This window comes from Rhinolophus sinicus, chromosome 3, assembly GCF_057876585.1.
Source record: "Rhinolophus sinicus isolate RSI-liver-muscle chromosome 3, RSI-T2T, whole genome shotgun sequence".
NCBI lineage: Eukaryota > Metazoa > Chordata > Mammalia > Chiroptera > Rhinolophidae > Rhinolophus > Rhinolophus sinicus.
This window is the reverse complement of record NC_142503.1, coordinates 170,431,806-170,451,149: the sequence shown is the minus strand read 5'-3', so window position 1 is coordinate 170,451,149 and position 19,344 is coordinate 170,431,806. Positions and strand designations below refer to the sequence as shown.

Genomic DNA, 19,344 nt, shown 5'->3' with positions numbered 1-19,344 from the left:
TACCCTCCTGGAAGGCGCTGAGAGCTTCCCGCTAGGTAGGGAGAGGAGCTCAGGCCCAGCAGCCTCTGCTTTCCTCCCGGAATGGCCGCGCCCACTGCTTCATCCAGCACCTGACCTTACCCCTTCCTAAGGATCCCGGCCTCCTCATTTTGAAAAGAAGAGGGCTGAACGCAAGTTTTTAAATGAAGGGAGCTAATAAGCAACAACATCACGTGGGTGCAAAAAATATAAAGATGCAGTGATCTTGAATCCTGTTAATTGTGGGGTGAAGTATGCAATCAGCAGAGGGGGGAGTATGCAGAAGAAGCTGGAATTACTTGCGTGGCTTCCCCAGGACCACAGTACTCTAAGCCAGTGGTATCCAACACGGAGGGCTCAAGACAAACCAGGGGTGTGGGGGAATAAAATATTAGCCTTTCTATTGTTAGTCCATTCTTTCTTAAGTTTCTACATTGGGTATGCTTTATAATGTACAAACTTCACTACTAGAATGGGACTTCTACAGAACATGCGTCAGGCCTGCTGGGCATCATGCAACTCATGAATCCTCACAAATGCTATGGGGGCACTATTAGTATCCCCACTTAACAGATGAAGCAACAGAGGCACTGAGATTAAATAACTCGCCACAATCACACGGTCATTAAGTAGCAGAGGCAGGATTCCAACCCCAGCAGCCTGATCTGGAGCTGCTGCCTTAAGCACTGTTCTCATGGCATCGCATATACACCTGCATATGCTAATGTGCACATACTGGGGGCACAGGATGATTTTCACTGCTGTCAGGGAACGTGATCAGAAGTCTTGATTCATGTCTCCAGGATCCACTAGGGGGTAGGAGCCCATCCACCAAGTGCTGCATTTTGGGTGCCCATGTTTGACCTTCCGTGATTTCCTTTCAATATACATTTAACCATTTGCTTTGTCTTGGGGCTTGTACAAATCCTGAGGTTTGAAGATATTTGAAACTAGGTCTTATTCCCAAAGAGGTAATGATCTAACTTAGACATTATAATACAAGATAGGAGGTAACCAATATCTTCTGAATGAGTAAGTGATGTTCACTTATACCTTCAAATTTGTCTTTTTCATAAACAGGTGGCCATGTTATACATTAAAGATCAGAGCAGCTCTAAGCCATCTTGCCACAAAACAATATGCTGCCACACTAGGAGGCACACATGGTCCTAAACCTTGGTTCCATATCCGGCAAGTGAAGGATTGACAGACAAGCACACGAATTATACACCTGCTTAGGGCAAATTAAGGAGGGAAGGTGCAAGGGAAAGAAAAGAAGGTCGCCAAGAAGCTACAAAACATTCATCTAGTTAGGACTTAACCTGCTTCTCTGTCCCAACTTCTGACCGAAGGCATAATATCAAAAAATGTGCCGTGATAGAAACAAATGTTGTTCCCTAGATAATTGTGTTACAGCTTACTCTAGGAACCATCCAATGTACGGCTGGGTTTGTATCTTTCTGTTTTGTACAGACAATGAGGTCTAATTATCATCTTTCCCAGGTCAGGATGTACGTGTCATTTGCCAACCCAGACAGCCAACCTCCATGTTAGGCCTCGTTAACACTGCTCTTAAAAATGTTTAAATCTTGAGTTAATACTGGAAAGAGGAAACCCATTCAGAAACCAGAATGCAGCCACAGCACTGCAGTACGTCCACCACCGAGGCAGGTCATGTATGTTCGCCACCTCTATACTTGCCCGCATTTCACCAGGTGCCCCCAATAGACCGTGTTCACACACACATTTCTACAAATCCTATTTCTCCAGGAAAAAATGAGCATGAATTCCTGAGCCGAATTCCAGTTCCGAGGATTGGAAAAACAAAATATTTAGGTGCAAAGGGGAAGTTTTTTCCCCGCGTGGCCTATTTTATATGGAACCAAACAAGATGAGAATTTGGCCTAAGAGTAGCTACAAATTAGAAGTTCTCTTGTGGGGACTGTGGGTAAAAATACAGAAAATAATCGAGGTGAACAGTTTTTCTTTTATCTTAACTAGCGATAGATCAGAATATAATACTTAAGAACCCTGTCCTTCTAAAACTAACAAAACCAAGCCTGGTTTGTATCATTCTACCGGTCAGACCTATATTTTACAATGTGCGACGGAGGCTTTAAATATCAAATTCATGTATATGGGATAATTTACACTTCAGTCCTATTCTCTACATGCTAAAAGGTTTACAGTTAAATTATAAAGGGCCTAGATCAGCGCAAGTTAAAACAGTTCCTATGCCAAAGTGGATGCTATAACTTAAAATAAACTGGGATGGTGGAAGGATCTGAATTTGTCCTGAAACAGATGCTCAGACCTGAGCGGACAGCTGTCAGTTGCTAAAAACACTGTACAAATTCTATACAACTGCATCTTTTTAAAATAACTAAACACCTTTATAGTAAATCAATTACTCCAAGACCTTGAAGCCCTGGTGTGGGGTCATGGACATTACAATACATTTGAGCTAATTGCCTCTTTGAAGCATTTATGTCACCGGAGGACTTCCATTTTGCACACAGCGTAATCACGTCTCTTCCCTGCCTGTCAAAGGCTGGCTGCAGACACCACACACATGCTGACACTGGGAAAGAACCCATCCCCCGATGGCTGAGCACACACACTCCACTGCCACCATCTCACCCGCAATTTCTATTGTAACCAAAATGAGAGAGCTAGAGAGCAAGACACACAGAGACAGCAGCTGCCCATTGGCCATAGGCAGAGCTGATGACTGAAACGGCACTTACTGTTGATGAGAAAAAATCATTCCTGATGTTTAGCAAGAGCTCCAAGTTCCCGGCTGCACCTCCGGGGACGGGGACGAGGCAGCCCCTCCCCCGGCCGGCAGGCCTCTCCATTCACTGGTTCAGCATCTTCCACAGGCCGCCCTCCTGCAGGCTCCCGTGGGCTCTTGGGCTCCGCTCCCTCACAGCCACAAAGCAATGCCGATAGGAAAGGAAGAGACCTGCTTCGCTGCTAACTGCAATTTTTAATCTGTTTTCTCCCTTCCAATAAACAATATCTCTGGCTCTTTACACACACACACACACACACACACACACACACACACACACACACGGTCTTTGTTCTGACGCTACAGGATTGCAATGCTGGGGGAAGAAAGTGTTATCTTGGCTATGGGTTATTTATGAAGTGCTATAAACCAAGGAAAGAAACATTTTAGATTGGGGCAAAAGGATTTCTGGTCTCGTCAAATTAAATTTCTCTGTTTCAGGTTTTAAAGAAATGGTGAAATCTGAAGCTCCTGAGTCCAACAGGAATGCCTTCCTCACGTCCTCTTAAAGAAGAAATTTCCCTGGGGGGAAAAGGGGTGGGTAGTTCCGCCCTGCCTTTTTAGTCCTGTGCATCTGGCTTAGAAGGGGCAGAGTTCATTTTGTCCATTCCTCTGCTTTTCGCAGAAAAAATTCTATCTTGTAGTACAAATGGAGTTCAAGAGTTTCAGAACAAGGATGCAATTTTGCAATTTTCCTTGCTAGCTCCTGCTAGGATTTACCGTACCGTGAGTATGTAAAAGTTCGTCCACATCCCTAACCGCGGTTCTCTGCGTGATCCTGAGAGGTTCCGCTTACTGGAGCACCTTGGTTTGTCCAGCCCCTTTGAGGCTCAGTGCCAGTCTTATTTAGAGAGTCAACAATATCAATAATTTCTCACGGGCCCCTAAAGCCCAAGACTGAGTCATTGTTACATCCCCACCTTGAAACACAGTGAGCACATTCTAGACCAGTGAATTTAGGAGTGCAGATGTGGAACCAGTTCTGCCCCAAAGAAGCATCTGCCTTGTGCCTACATGCTTGGCTGTCCCTGGGACCTGCTACATAGGATCCTGCAACGCTCAGTACACTGGACCTATCTGATGCTGGTCATCAGGCCACTGATTATCCACTGACCCAATCAATGATGGCTGCTGTGTCCTTGAGGAAGTGCCCCGACCCTCAGGAGGGCATTTCTCCAGGGTCCAGGAGCAGCAGCCACCTGTTCCAGAGGTGGAATGATGGGGCTGATAAGAAGAAAAAAGGAAAGGAGGGAGGCTGACCTGCTATCTGGCTCCCCCTGTGCTAAAATCTCTAAATCCTTCCAGTCCCACTGGATCAGGCAATCTGCTGAGAGCAGAGTAAGTCAACTTTATGACTAGCAGCATTGTTTGGTCTTCCAAAATAACCTTGAGAAAATACAGATAAAGGGAGAGTAACGAAAAACTTTATCAGTTTAAAAAGGCACACATCTCCCTGCCCATTTTGCAAGAAATGCAGAAACAATCTTAACACACAGTTGCCATGGTAATAGCTGCTGAGTTTAAATGACAACATTTTAATTGCTACTATTATAAAGTAGGTGGGCTTTTCACGTTGGTAGGTGAAATGTGAAAATTATGTTTAGTTAAAAAGCTTTTTCACAGACTAGGCCCTTTTGATAGCAAGAGACAACCTAGTCTAAATAGGAAGGGACCCTGTGGTAGTATGTCGAAGTCCCTCCTTCATAACATTGGCTTAAGGGTGCCAAGTCTGCTGATGAAATTAGGACAAAGGTAACAACATTCAGGACATTTTTTTAAAAGAAAAAAAGCCCCATGTCCTTTTTTCTACAATGAACATTTAGGAAATTCAGATATGCCAAAAAGAAAATTAATATCACTAATGATGACAACACTAACAAGTAACCAATGTACACATTCTGGGTTACATCCTGTGTTTAGCTGTCTCATCCATTTTAGGCACAGAGAACTTTGACTAGATTATTCTCACATGCTGCTAGAAAGAGTCTTTAAAAACAGCTGCCAAAAGGCTGTAAGACTTGCTCACAGTCAGTGGCAGGCTTAGGATTGCTAACTCCTGGGGTGACTCACTTCACCCTGCTGCTGTCTCTAGCTTTGTGTTCTCAGACCTGCACCCCTGGCAATACCTGGGCACTTGTTAGAAGTAAGTGCACATTCTCAGCCCCACCCAGCCCTATGGAATCAGAAGCTCTGCGAGTGGGGTCCAGAACCCATATCTTCATGAGCCCTCCAGGCTCACAATCCACTGCTGTAAACGGTCAATTCTACATTTTAGAAAAATTCTTATAAGCTACCTTTAAAAGCCAACGTCTCAAAGGAGCCAAGTTCTCTTTCCATGCATGGTGCAGTGGGACAGACAGATGTTGGCTCCATCCCCGCCCTGACAGAATCACTTCTGCTGTTGGGTCCGCTATTTACCCTCTCTGAGCTGCAATGTTCCAAAACAACAGGCTTTTTTTTTTTTTTTTTCCCAGTGAATTAAACCTGATTGATTACAGTCTTAGATTTCTGAATACCTTTCCAAACTTTGAAGTTAAAGGCTTGTAGTTAAAATCTTGAAGCCATGAGTCTGGGCACCTGTGTAGGATCTGCCTCCAAATCTTGTCATTTTCAGCAAGAGACGTTGTTTCCTCCCTTAGGAGTGAAGCAGCACAGTACCGTGAGCAGGACAGAAAAGGGTAAAAGGTATCTAGAATTCAGGGCTGCAGGTTCTGGTTGGCGCTATTCAAATCGAAATTCTGCAGTCTGTGCCTTACCTCCCTGTTCCCTGATAATGATATGACCAGTGTCAGAGATCAGACATGGAACTAATTCTACCTGAGGCTGATTTAAGGCAGGTCCAAGCTTGCTGCCTCAAGCCACAGATTCACCTGAAGGGTAAACTCAATCAGGAGTTTCCAAAACTCTCAGTCATCTGTCTCAGCCTGGACTTTGCTTTATTTCCTCCCGAGTCTCTCAGTTTTGAAGGGATTTAGTTCTCAATATTTGGTTCTATTCATTTCAGTGTAACAAACTTAGAAGGGTCTAGGATTACAGGGAGCCAACACAACTGCCTGAGTTGAAATCCTGGTTGCACACCTGTTGGCTGTGTTGTGTAACTTTGGGCAAGTTATTCAACTTTAGTGCCTCCATTTTGTCATCTGTAAAATGGGACAATGGTACCCACCTTTCAGAACTACAATGAAGATTAAGTGAAATCATACTGTTAAGAATACAGGGTGGCCAGTTAGCTCAGTTGGTTAGAGCGCGGAGCTCTTAACAAGGTTGCTGGTTCGATCCCCACATGGGCTACTGTGAGCTGCGCCCTCCACAACTAAATTGAAACAACTACTTGACTTGGAGTTGATGGGTCCTGGAAAAAACACTTAAATAAATAAAAGTTAAAAAAAAAAAGAATACAGCTGGTAGACAATATATTTGCTATTACTTCAACTCCTTATTTTACCAATTGCTCCTTCCAAAAAGACACTGAAATCTCATCTGTTTTTCTTCTCTTTTTCAACAAAGAATTGGCTGAAGATAGCAACCAGAGAGCAGGGAGGAAAGCAAACAGCCTATTAGACTATAAAGTGATATAAGAAAGCATGAATAAGAACGGACTGTCCCCCTAGTCTTTAGGAAGCAAAGATCTAGACTTTCTCCTGAATGATCTATGAACAGGTACGATGTCACCATGCCCTTGATCAGTGCCAGGTGCCCAAGAAGACAGGATATACAGACGATGTCAACAAAGACATACTAGACACAATTCACCCAACAGGAATGAATCATTTTATTATATACCAAAATGTTCATTCATTTCAACAAATATCTGAAGCACTGTTCTAAGTGCTGGAAATAAGATAGTCAAATACACTGGTCTCATGGAGGGAAGACCTCTCACTATTAGACACAACTGAGAATCCTCTTCCACTCAACAAACATGCTACTTAGAGTCTTCTTAGGGGAAAAACAATGATAATAACCACTCAATAAATGCTGGCTCCCACACGCTGGTCCTGTGCCACACGTGAGACACAGGCCATTTGTCCTCATGGTGGCCTCTGACGTCAACAGTGCTGTTAGGGACATGATGCAGATTTGGAAATTGAGGTCTCAGGAAGATTAAATCACTACTCAAGTTTCCACGATGAGTAAGTAGTAAAGTCAGGATGGGCTCAGAACCTGCGCTCTGAATCCTTGCTTGGATTACAGCCATGGATCTCCATGCAATTTTTTTCAACAGGTAGTAGAGAGAAGTTTAATTCAGCCTTTATCTCTAAGTTTATAAAACTGCTGGATTACTTTAAAGGAAGACTGGGCTCAGTTTCTAGATCTGTGGTGAGGGACCAGTGTACCTAGCGAGTAGGAATCACTTAGGTGATGCCTACTTACCTTGATCCAGTGACATCCAAAGGATGCTGCCACCCAAGTCACCCAAATATTTGTCTTTAGCAAACCCTCCATTGCTAAAAAAACCACGAATGACTCAGACTTCATAGGACGTCAAGTCTCAAGTTGAAATTTAAGGTCTTCTAAGACTCTGCCCCAACCTACCTTTGGAGCTTCATCTCCCATGCCATTTGTCATTTTCTGAACATCTTCCAACTGCTTTACATCCCTTTGCGCTCACAACATACATCTGTCTCTGCCACCACCAACACTCAAGAATCCCAGGCTTCGTTCAGGACCATCAGGGAGCACCACTCCTCTGTGGGGTGCTTCCTAATCCCCTCCCCCTCTCTAGGAAGATGAGATCTGAGCCCTCAAACCACTTGGCTTTACAGCTGCTCAGATGTCTGCTCTCATGAATGTAATTGACTCATCTTACTTCCTGTCTGCAATTCTCCTAGCACTTAGCTGATGCCTTTGCTGAAGGATCAGGTTTGCTTATGGTTTACAGTAAACAATGAGGTAAAGGACATGCCAAATCATTCAATGCCAATAATTATTATGCATTATTTTCATTACTCCCAATACTTCATTCATTTTACAGGTTCTCTCGTATATTTCACATTGTATGTGTGTTCAAAACATAAAAGACTGGCTCAGCCCATATTTTTTGTACGCCAGGCGGCAGTTAAAAAATAAAAACAAACACTTTAGTTGGGGTCTCTCTTTGGAGAGAGAATTTGAAAACAGAAAACGTTTAAACACTTTGCGTGTTATCACCATCGTCATTTTGTGAGGGGAGGTAAAACTGCCAATCTTGTTTCTGCTAAGGTTTCACAAGAGAACACAGCTTTGATGTGTAGCCGCAGCTGTGCCTCTGAAGTCCACACACCTTAGGACCAGACGCCTACTGGACACCTGGCACGCCCGGCACACACAGAGGATCTCTGCCTCAAGTGTGCCAAGCCCCCGAGGTGGCGGCAGTTGGTGACCTGTAGACCAGATCTAGAAATCAGGCCTCTGCCCTGATCTACCTGCATTTACCACATACAAGCAGGGACAGGCAGGCATAATTTCAACTGGGGGACACCCAAGTCCTAACGCAGAGTTAGAATTTCTAAATAATACCTCCTCAAGGATCTCTTTTCAAAATAAGCTTCTAACTCTTGTTTAAACCCAATCTAATTCATGTGAAACTTTAAGCTACCGAAAAGAATTATTCAAGAGGGATATACTAAGATATAATCTTTCTGTATTGTTGAAATGGGAATTTCCACTCATTTTTACCCAACTTTGCCTTTATCTGTAAGTTTATAAAACTGCTGGATTATTTTAAAGGACGACTGGACTCAGTTTCGAGATCTGTGGTGAGGAACCACTATACCTGGCGAGTAGGAATCTTACCTTGATCCAATGACATCAAAAAGATGCTGCCAGCGGTCGTTGATTTTGTTGAGCTTGTCATCAATCTCAGCTGCTCTTGTCGTGTTGCTGGCCTTGATCAACTGGTCACCCATTTGCTTTAACTGTAACTTGTTTTCACTGAACACGTTTATTTCTTCCATGCAGTCCTGGCAAAGGCACCAAAACACAAAGCTTCAATTACTACCCAAAATTCATTTCTTTGCCTGGCACAAGCCCACAGTTGCCTCTCGAAACTTTTTTAAAAATTGAAAACCTTCTCATACCTGTTAATACAACTGTGCAGCGAGTAGCTAACAAGTCAAACAATGCCCACTCAGCATATGTGCAATATGTAAGGCAGTAGTTACTTTCTTAATTCAACAGCCCTGGTTCTCCGTCACAGATTTCTTCTAATCTCATCTACTTGGGAGACGAGGATGACTGAGTATAACTAAATTAGCCTAATGTCAGGAAGTTTTCCCGAGGTTTAACTGAGTGGTCAGAATGTTCTTTCTACCTTCCCCTGTGGGAATTAGTGACCATTTGACAAGGGGAGCTCCTTCACAGGAACAACTAGAGAAGCCACAACTCACTTGGGGTGTGAACTGATGCTTAAGGAGATGGGGACCCCGTCTCTGGCCAGACTTCCTGAGAGAAAGGAACTCCCCTCAGTACACAGCACCATGCCCACCTGGAATGGCCCCAGCCTTCCCTTCTCTCTGGAACCCTCACTTACCAGCTCTTCCCTGAGAAGGAACAGAAATAGTTCCTTCAAATTTCTGTTATTGGAAACATACCTATAATGTACTGCCTCGAGCAGGGAGTAAGGAAGTCAGACAATTCTGTGGTCATAACTGCACCCATCTGGGAACTTCTGCTTACCTTCTGTAACTTTTCAATCATTTCTTCAATACTAATATCTGCTGTTTGTAGAACTCTGTTTTCCATCTGCACCAGCCATGCACACAACTCTTTATTTTTTTCATTGAACACAATCCATGAATTGAGTCTGTCTTCGATCTCCTGTTTGCGTATAGCCACCTGGAAACAAAATGTATTTGGCAGCTGAGTACAGGCAGGAAGGAAAATGTTGCCTTTCCCTTCCCCCCATCAAAAGGACTACGAATTTCATTCACTTTAATCAGTAGCCCTACAGACTTAAATTACTGTTTCTGCCTCTTAAACGCCTAAGGTTAACATCATCAGAAGTTTCTTACTCCTTTGATAAATGTCATAAAAAGAAACAAAATAAAGATTGTACCTGAACTGTAACTGAACAAAACGGATTCAGTTACACTGGATTCAGTGTTATCCAGTATTATCAGGTTATATTAAAAATTAGAAACAGGAAAGGTTAAATGAATACATTAAGCATCACCCAAATTTCTTCTGTTCCTTGTTCTTTCACTATACATTTGACCACTTGCTACATGCTAATTTATAACTTCATGACCCAAATCCTTTCCCTTTTTAAAAATGATCAAGTCATTTTACCTACTTAAGGCCAATGTCCTGCCTATTTCATTTAAAAATTCTAATACAAAATTAAAATAAAAATTTACCATTTGTAAGCAAATGGACCACAAAAATTAAAGTCATTTAAATATTCTAGTGTTGTATTTCAAAACAAAACAAAGCAAAATAAGATTAAAAAAACAATGCACATCACTCATTAATTCACCTTCCTATAATGTACTATGGCTTTGGATAGAAATCATGTAAATGGGACCAAATACTGGTCTGCAGCAAGTAGGCTGACCCCAAAATACTCAGTGCTCCATTATATATAAGTAACCCCGAAGTTGGTATCAATCAGCACAGGTCTTTCTCCTGACAGGGTTCAAATTTATTACTTCACTAAATATAAAGAATGCAAATCAGACTTCCTAAATTTATAAAAGTTTTAAATATCTTTAGAATCTTAGAGTTAAAAGGGGTAGCTAAGAGTTCTTTTGGTAAAGCTTTAACACCCCACTTTACAGATGGGGAAACTAAGGTTTAACTCCCAGAGGTTTTCCTGGTATGTACAAAAAAACCCTCTGCTATTTTCATGAGAGGCAGAAATGTCTAATGCTCGTGCACCCACCCAGCCAAATGTGTTAAAAAGGTACAAAGAACTATCCCCTAAAAAGTAAGTTTTGTGTTTCTGTTCCTCAGGGCATCGATTTATCTTAGCTTTAAAAAATCCTGGCATTTTGTACAGTGTCATTCAGGTAAGGTTCATAACGGTAATTAGGAATACCTGGGCCCCAGTCTGTGTTGCTTAACGTTTAGGATACTTTTCACATTTTCTAAATATTTTCTTTTATATAAAATTTGAATGAAAATTCTAAAAGGACATTTAAAAGTAAGGTGCATTGTGAATACTAAATACTAAAATCAAGAAGGAAAAATGTTTTTATTAAAATGCTTTCAAAAGTGTCTGAATTTCAACTCTTAAATACATCTCTTCTTAAGTCACAAAAATGAGATTAAGGAATTTATTTTTCTTAGAACTACGTGTTCTTAAAACAAAGACCTATCTGAACCCTTTAAATTCCATCCTGATCCTGTCACAAACACATGCTGTAGAATACTCTAACCACAATCCAATTCTTAATAAGTAGAAGTGAGCGGCTGAGATACTCAGTATAGCAGTTAATCATTTATGGTAAGAGTTTTAAAAAAACAGCTCCTTGAAATAAACATCAGACTGCAGGTGAATGCAGAGTTCTCAGACAAAATGCCCCTGTGCGATTCCCCTATGACTCCTGCTGGTTGTGGGGCATAGAAGAGATGCTGCAGAGATTCTGCTCTAAGGCCAGACCAGATCTCTTCCCTGACTCTTAATATTCCGATTAGTACATGTCATCTACACAAGACACAGAGCAGGGCCCACACAGCAGCTCATAATTGCAATCCAATCCCCCCCACCTCCCAGAGGATTTTTTTAAAAGCTCATTAAAAATGTGTGAAGTCCCAGCATTGAGTGCTGGAGAAACAAAGGGTCAAATCTGCTAAACCATGTTGCTGCCGTCCAAAGGACAGCAGCCGGCCTGGGCTCCTACTGAAAGGGGCCTCCGGTTCAGTGCAATTAAGCTCCTTTCTACTTTGTCTGGCCTTCGGGGACATTTCAATAAACTCCAGAACAGCCGTGCCCTGCAGTTAACTGACTTACTCTTAAGCAGAGATCCTCCCATTGTCTGTGCAAATGCTCTATTTGCTCCTTCAAAACCACCACGTCCTCCACAAGAACGTGCTGGGCTAAGTCGGTCTTCATAGTGTGAAGTTCTTTCAAGTTCTGAGTCCAGTTAGCCAACGACTTCTCTAGTTCCTGCATTTAAACACAAGGGAAAAAAAACACCCAAAACTTCAACTCAAGCTGCTGTTGTTTCCAAACCTGTAGGCTAATCCTTTGATTGGACTCTGGGGGAGGGGAGGCCAGGAAAGGGGGCGGGACCTTCCAAATGAGAAACAGTCCAGGGAGAGTGTCTGCAGTTATGATTGGCCAGTTCACCACCACCTTTTTCTCAAAAGAAAACTTTTCTACCTTTATTTTCCTTCCCTCAGGCAGTTCAGATTTTTATACAATTAGTTTTGTTTTCAAGTCATGTAGGTATTTACTTTTATTTAGAGGAAAGCAACACACACTCACGCGCTTTTAATTCTGAAACTTACATAAATATTGTATAAAGTGTGATTTCCCATTTTTTAAAACACCTAAGAAATGCATTGTTGCTACTGTGGCAATCATAAAACAACAGCTACTGTTCAAAGGGAATTATTTTGGCTTTCTAAAAGAAAGTTAAATGAAAGAAATAAATTGTTCCTTTATAATTGGCAGAGATTAGTTAGCAGAAAATTTACCTTAGCCCTGGAAACATTTATTTTTTTTAAATGAAGTATTTGTCAAATTTAAGCTTTCTGAATTCTAAGACTTAATCAAGAAAACTACTTTCACAACAAGGGAGGTAAAAGGAAACAGCCAGAACACTCAAGAATCATCTGTATTTTTGTGGTGATCATAATTCTTCATACTTTCACACATTTGAAGGGTCTCCGTTCACTCCAATCTATTGGAATCTGAAAGAAGAGACTGTTTTATTTACATCAGAAACATGGCTGAGGGGTGACAACCATAAAAATGTGTTAATTCTGATTGTTTTTCAGAGTTCTAAAAGCTGCAGTGGCAAGATTTCATAGCTTGCCAACAAGAATTTACGTTGAATAAAATGGTCCGGAGAATTCTTTTTAAAGGTTTCATGGAGATTAAGGAATAACATCTTTATCAGAGATCATTACCTTAAGTTTTTGTTACCTAGTTTTGGCCTCATGAGTCTAGTAAAGTGGATGAGAGCAGATTCTGCAATGGAAACACTTCATTAGCTACATAACATACAGGGGCAAACTCATAAGTGGGGAGCTACACCACTCAACGACTTAAAACTAAAGGAGACTGGAAGGCAACTGTTACTGAACTTCATATACTGTTTCCCTGCTCAGAGCTGCTGGCTTAGATGCCTCCAGAGTAGGGAGGCGTTTAATTTATCCGCAGCCAAGTTTAAATCAATTGGTTTGGATATTTGGTTGGCTTCCTCTGACAATTGAAAAAATAATTAATAGCTATAAAACTTTTGAATATGGACATTTTTATGCTTCTTAACTAATACTGCCAAAATGTATCCTCACAGGAATGACTCCATATACTTTTTGGTGTTGAGTTTCATATATTTTTTGGGGCAAATTTAATACGTGTTATAACTCCTAGTTATTGTATACATTTGTATTTCTTTAATAACAAGTTTGAAGTGCTACCGACTCCTTCACCTTGATGCTTCCAGAAATATATTTAGTTAATTCCTACTGACACTTTCAGAACTCAGACAGAAAGGTAATTAATTCCTCAGAGAAACCTTCTGAGTCATTGGACGAGATTGAGACTCCTGTTTTATGCTTTCATGGTTCCCTGTCCTCTTCCCCTCTGACACTCACCATGCTTACAATTGTTCTTACACATGCACACAGTGGGACTCTTTGGGTCACGGGTGTCTCTCCAGGGGTCTGGACTGCCAGCTTCATTTTGGCTGGCTCCATGGTGACCTTGCTGACAAATGCCTTGCCCAGCACCTACCCCAGTGCCTTGTGTACAGTAAATCCTCAGATATCAATACGAATGATTGAAAGGAAAACCATCTGCATTGTCTTAGTAGCTTCAAATAAATATTAAATGTAAAATGCAAGGAATCAAACAATAGAGTGAGGTCCACTGTGGAAGTTTATTATAGCTCATGCTCACTATTTGTGCAAACGTTTCAAAAATCATGCTTCTGTCTGTAAATTAAAACACTCCAGATTTGCTATCAAACTAACTGCCAAAGAGAACACATCAGATAAGTTTTCCTTTCTTAATGTAACCAGCTAAACTGTCTATATTGTAAAAATACTTATAAAATTCCAATTATTGATGTAAAACTTGAAGTTTTTTGGCTACATAAAGTGGTGCCTTGCACAGGCCTTGACTAGACTCTCTAATAAAGCATGACAGCATTAAAGTCCCTGCCTGTGATTCAATCCCAGGGGAACTGTCAAGTACCATTTCTCTACACCGCCATGTGGGCAAAAGGGACCAAAAAATGAATGTGTGCGCAAGTGCATACACGTGTACACACACACACACACACACACACCAGGGGTGCCAAAAAAATGTATACAAGTAGACACTTTGGTCAATGTTGCTCAAGCAGTAGTTCACTGAAATCAGAAGTGTCTGGATGCTGATGGTAACCACTTTGAGCACCTCTTGTCATTGCAGAAGTCAAATGTGACTTGTATTCATCTTTTGTTATCAGTATATATTGAGTATTACAATTTTAATAGTTTTTTCCTTTCTTAAAATGTGTATACATTTTTTTGGCACCCTCTGTATACTGATTTGTCCTATGCATACACATATATGACAAAGTTTAATTTATAAATTAGGCACAGTGAAAAACTAACAACAATAATAAAATAGAACAATTATAATAATACACTATAATGAAGCTATGTGAATATAGTCTTTCAAAATATTTGGAATTTTCCATTTAATATTTTCGAGCCATAGTTGACCACTGGTAACTGAAACCACAGAAAGCCAAACCATGGATAAGTGGGGAAGGAGGGACTATTATATACCTTTGCAACCTTCTCAATTTTGAACTATGTGATGGTATTACTTATTTAAAAAATAAAACTGTCCCAAGGACTCAATCGTTTGACAAGCTTTATGAACACAGATACTATAGCGGTCACTATAGCAATTTTCCTAATAGTGAAAGTTAGTACATAAACTAAAATATATAAAGAAATCACACACACACACACACACACACACACACACTGCCCCCCCACCCCCCAATTATTCCATGCAGCAACATGGCTGTAATTGGAATATAATTTTCCAAGGAGGAAAGTAAAGCTTAGACTAGTCAAGTGGCTTATGTATCTCCCCCAAGTGACTCAGGGACGATAAACACTGTCCTCGACAGGCTTCAGGTTACTGGGGATCTTTTGGAAGATGGTCATTGGTTGAATGAAATCTATGCGCTTGGCCTTTCTCCCTGATTCTTTCCACTGAGGGATAGAATGCTAAGGCTATGCAACCTGAAAGGATCCCACTGGAAACTGAGAAGTTTGATACTTGGGAAAAATGATGCCTTCTTAAGAGTTTACAGTTTGCATTCTGCACTGGTTTCTGTACTTTATGGAAGGAAACTCTATGAATCAACTAAGAGAGTGACTCTACATCCTCTCATTTGTTACTGACGTGTTGATTTAAACCTAAAGAGGTAGAGATGATAAAAACTTTGAAAATTATGGATAGATAGAAACCTTCCTAACCTAATAAAGGTATCACCAGCAAATATCATACTTAATGGTGAAATGTCAGAATCATTCTTTTGAAAATCAGGACTAACACGAAGGAGCCAGCCATCAATCTACTCAGTATTGTTCTGGAAGTACTGACCAGTGTAGAAAGAACAGAAAAAAATACTTAAAAGGAAGAAACAAAAAAAAGGTCATTTTTCACAAATGGTGTTTGTCTACATAGACATCAAAGAATATACAAATTATTGAAATTAACCAAAGAGTTTAGAAAGATGGCTGAATATGGTATCAATATACAAAAATTAGTGGCATTTCTAGGCACCAGTGATAAACAGAAAATATAATTAGAAAAATGCAGTATTTTCAATAGCTTCAAAAATTATCAAGAAGTAAATCTAACAAAAGATTCATAATATTACATAAAGAAAATTATAAAACATTATTGAACATGACTGAAAGGAGAAACATTCCATATTCAGGAATAGGAGTACTTATTGTCAAAAGGATGTTAATTTTTACCAAATTAAGCTATAAATTCCATACTATTCCATTAAAACTCTTATCAGGACTTTTCATAGTTTGACAAACTGCTTCTAAAAGTTGTGGAAGATCAAAGATCCAAGCCAAGGACATCCATACTAATGTGGGAGAACAAAGTATGAGCACATATGACACCTGAAATGAAGATTTGTTATAAAAGCTGAGGTAAGTAGACCAATGGAAAAAAGAACCAAGAAACAAATCATATGTATGTGGAAATTTGATATTTGACATTGGCCTATTCAATAACTAGGCATAAGGACAACTGATTATCCATATGAATAAAAAAACTGGATCTTTATCTCAAGACATACGAAAAAAATCAATTAAATGAACAAAGATATAAATGTAAAAAACTTGAAACTTTCAGCAGAAAATGTAGGAGTATATTTTTGTGACTTTAGTATGGAGATTTCACAAAAGAAGTAAAAAACACAAATCATAAATGAAGATATCAATATTCATCTATATTAAAGATATAAAAAAATTCATCTACATTAAAATAATAAAAAATCCTTTGGTCATCCAGTGACACCAAGAAAAGTAGAAAAACAAGCTCTTGGATGGGAGAAGACATTTGCTATGTTTATACTCAACCGACAAGAAGTGTCTACAATAAATAAGCAGCTACTTCAAATCAGTAAGAAAAAGACAAACAACCCAACAGAAAAATGAGTAAAGGATATAAACGTAGCTCATAGAAAGGCAAATCTTAAGGGGCAATAAACGTGAAAAAAATGTTTACCTTACTAGTAATTAAACTACAAAAAGACACCTTCTCACATCTATCAGACTATCAAAAGTTAAAAAAAAAAATTGACAATACCAAGTGACTGGAGAAGGAATAAATTGGTTTACGTTGATAGAATGCATACAATAGAGCAGTGAGGATGAATGAGCTATAGCTATCAACACACATGACTCAAAATCATAACGAGGGGGAAAAGTTGCATTACATGTGTTATTACATAATATGGTACTTTTTATATAAAGTTTAAAGCAAAAGTAATCTATATTTCATTGAGAACTACATGCACATGTAGTAAAATGACAAAGAAATGCATAGTAAGGAGGTAAAGTACATTCATTGGAAATCGTACAGGGCACTTTAACTGTGTATGTAATGTTTTATTTTTCAGCTGGGTGCTGGTTTCATGGCAGTTTGTCATATCATTTGTTGTGTTAGAAATATTTTGCACGCTAGAAATTTTTACATGAAGAAAAGAGATGCGAGGAAGAGGACGCTAATTTCTAGCACAGCTTGAAGTATGAGACTACTCAACTCTTCCTATTTTTTTCGATTTGATCACTGAAGTAACTGAAGGACTGAAAAAAATTTTTTTAAATGTTTCGATAGGCTCTTGATGTCTTTTAAACATCAAACCTGCAAATAGAGAAGAGAAGCAGGAAGCTCATGACCTGGGAATTTGAGTGGTTCAAATTCCTATCTGTAAGTTTGCCTTGTCTGCAATGCCTAAAATAGCCAGGAATTTTTGCTAGTGTGATATTAATTAGGCAGAATATAATTTGGAAGGTTTTATAAAAGTATGTTGTAATTGACCAAAAAAACCCTCAACCCACTGGCTTCTAAAAAATGAATTCTTTAGTCATACTTTACTCTCATTTCAAAGACAAGGTCATTTGATAAGGGAACAGCTTTCAATGTAATTTCAGAGGCTACATCTTACATTACAGAGGAGAACCAGATAGAAAGAGGACTCGAAGGAGAAAACCCGAGATCCTAAGTAGTGAATTTCTGCAAAAGTCTCTCATTTTCACATGTGGATCTCAAAAAGCATGGCTCCTAATTCCTTTAGAGACCAGGATGCTTTGCTAGATAGAAGATAGGGAAAATGTTTTCCAACTGAACATGAAAACTTGGTTTTAACACAAAGATCGAAAGGCAAACAATCACTTCAACTTCTCAGAAAACAGTTAAGTGATTATCTTGAACACTATCTCAGATTTCAATACCTTAATCAGCTCTTTTTCTTTGTGGAGGTCCTCATGAAGTTCTGGAAGAGGATCTTTACTTTGTGCCTTTAAAACGTGCAGCCTGCTTTTCAACTCTTTGATTTTCTTTTCACACTGGTCCCAGGTCTATTTGAAAACAGTATTAAAATTGGTCAGTACTTCGCTATTTCAGAATGAATCGTAGAACCAGAATAATTCATCTAATCCATGTACTTGCTCAACAAATTGTGTTTTTGTAAACCACACTGACACCCAGTTCCTTGTCGTGAACAAACCGTGGTCTAAAAGAGCAGATGGGACACCAATATGGGTCGATGCCCACTTTGCAGCTTTACATGTGGCTCATTTCAACCATCGGGTTGGTTGGCTTTGACTTCGAAATACCATTTACCCTGGAATCCCGCAGGATGGTAGTGGAGGTGGTTAGAGGCACCAACCTCTCTGGAGTTGAAAATCCCCATATATCTTAAGTTGACCCTCCACATCCAAAGATTCCCAACTGTTGATCGAAAATACTGTTTTTGATCTGCAGCTGGTTGAATCCACCAATGCAAAAACCAGGCATGGGGAAGGCCTACTATGTTTATTGAAAAATATCGTGTGTAAGTGGACCTGCGCAGTTCAAACCCGTGCTGTTCAAGGGTCAACTGTTGTAGGGCATTGGTGGTATAGTGAGTGGTGAGCACAGCTGCCTTCCGAGGGTCAACTATATGTCTTCCTCCCCACCCATATCTCTGATCTACATAATCTTTCTTTATTTTGGAAAAGTTCACATTTGAAAGGCTACTATAAGGATTAATCTTTAGCATTTACAGTCTTGGGCATGTGCTACGTACAACAGTAGCATAAAGCAAAAGCACTCAACCACTTATCTTCTTTTCTAATGTCATCCTTCTGCTCTCTCTCTTCCCTTTTCTAGAAATAGTTTGGCTTTCATGACCCTGTCACAGTCAAGCTTCTCTCACTCTTCATTTCTCACCACTGCTCTGACAGCCACCATCTGCTCAAAGCACTTACGCTTTAGAAAGCATTTTCAGCTTCACTGTCTTATTGTAACTGTAATAACCTTAGGAGACAGACAGGGCAACTATCACTATTATCATATTTCAAATGTGAAAACTGAGGTGCAGAGAAAACTGAACGGCCAAGGATATGAGGTTAGAAGCAGCTTAGTCAAGGGGTGACCTAACTAACGCTGCAGGTTCCCTGGCCAGGGCCATTCTTACCCACCATCTACTTTCCTTTAACCTTTTACATCACTGAGCAAATAGTTGCCTGCATTTTCATATTCAGGGTGTTTATAATTGATTCATTAGGATAAGCTTCTTCTCCCAAGACTACTAAAAGTAGACAAACATAAAATCAAACACTGTTCTATTCCTCAGTACAACTGATAC

The 19,344-nt window shown here is 40.0% G+C and overlaps 1 protein-coding gene across 6 annotated transcripts in view; it reads right to left on the bottom strand.

The window, feature by feature from the left end:
- Nucleotides 1-19,344, bottom strand: part of SYNE2 (spectrin repeat containing nuclear envelope protein 2) — a 280,114-nt gene that overhangs the window by 24,509 nt on the left and 236,261 nt on the right. For all 6 annotated transcript variants that reach the window (XM_074327378.2, XM_019733404.3, XM_074327380.2 and 3 more), the window contains 4 exons: nt 17,948-18,073; nt 11,745-11,900; nt 9,470-9,628; nt 8,588-8,754 (listed from right to left, as the gene is read on the bottom strand). In XM_074327378.2, the coding sequence (XP_074183479.2) occupies nt 8,588-8,754; nt 9,470-9,628; nt 11,745-11,900; nt 17,948-18,073 (608 nt within the window). The remainder of the gene's footprint in view (nt 1-8,587; nt 8,755-9,469; nt 9,629-11,744; nt 11,901-17,947; nt 18,074-19,344) is intronic.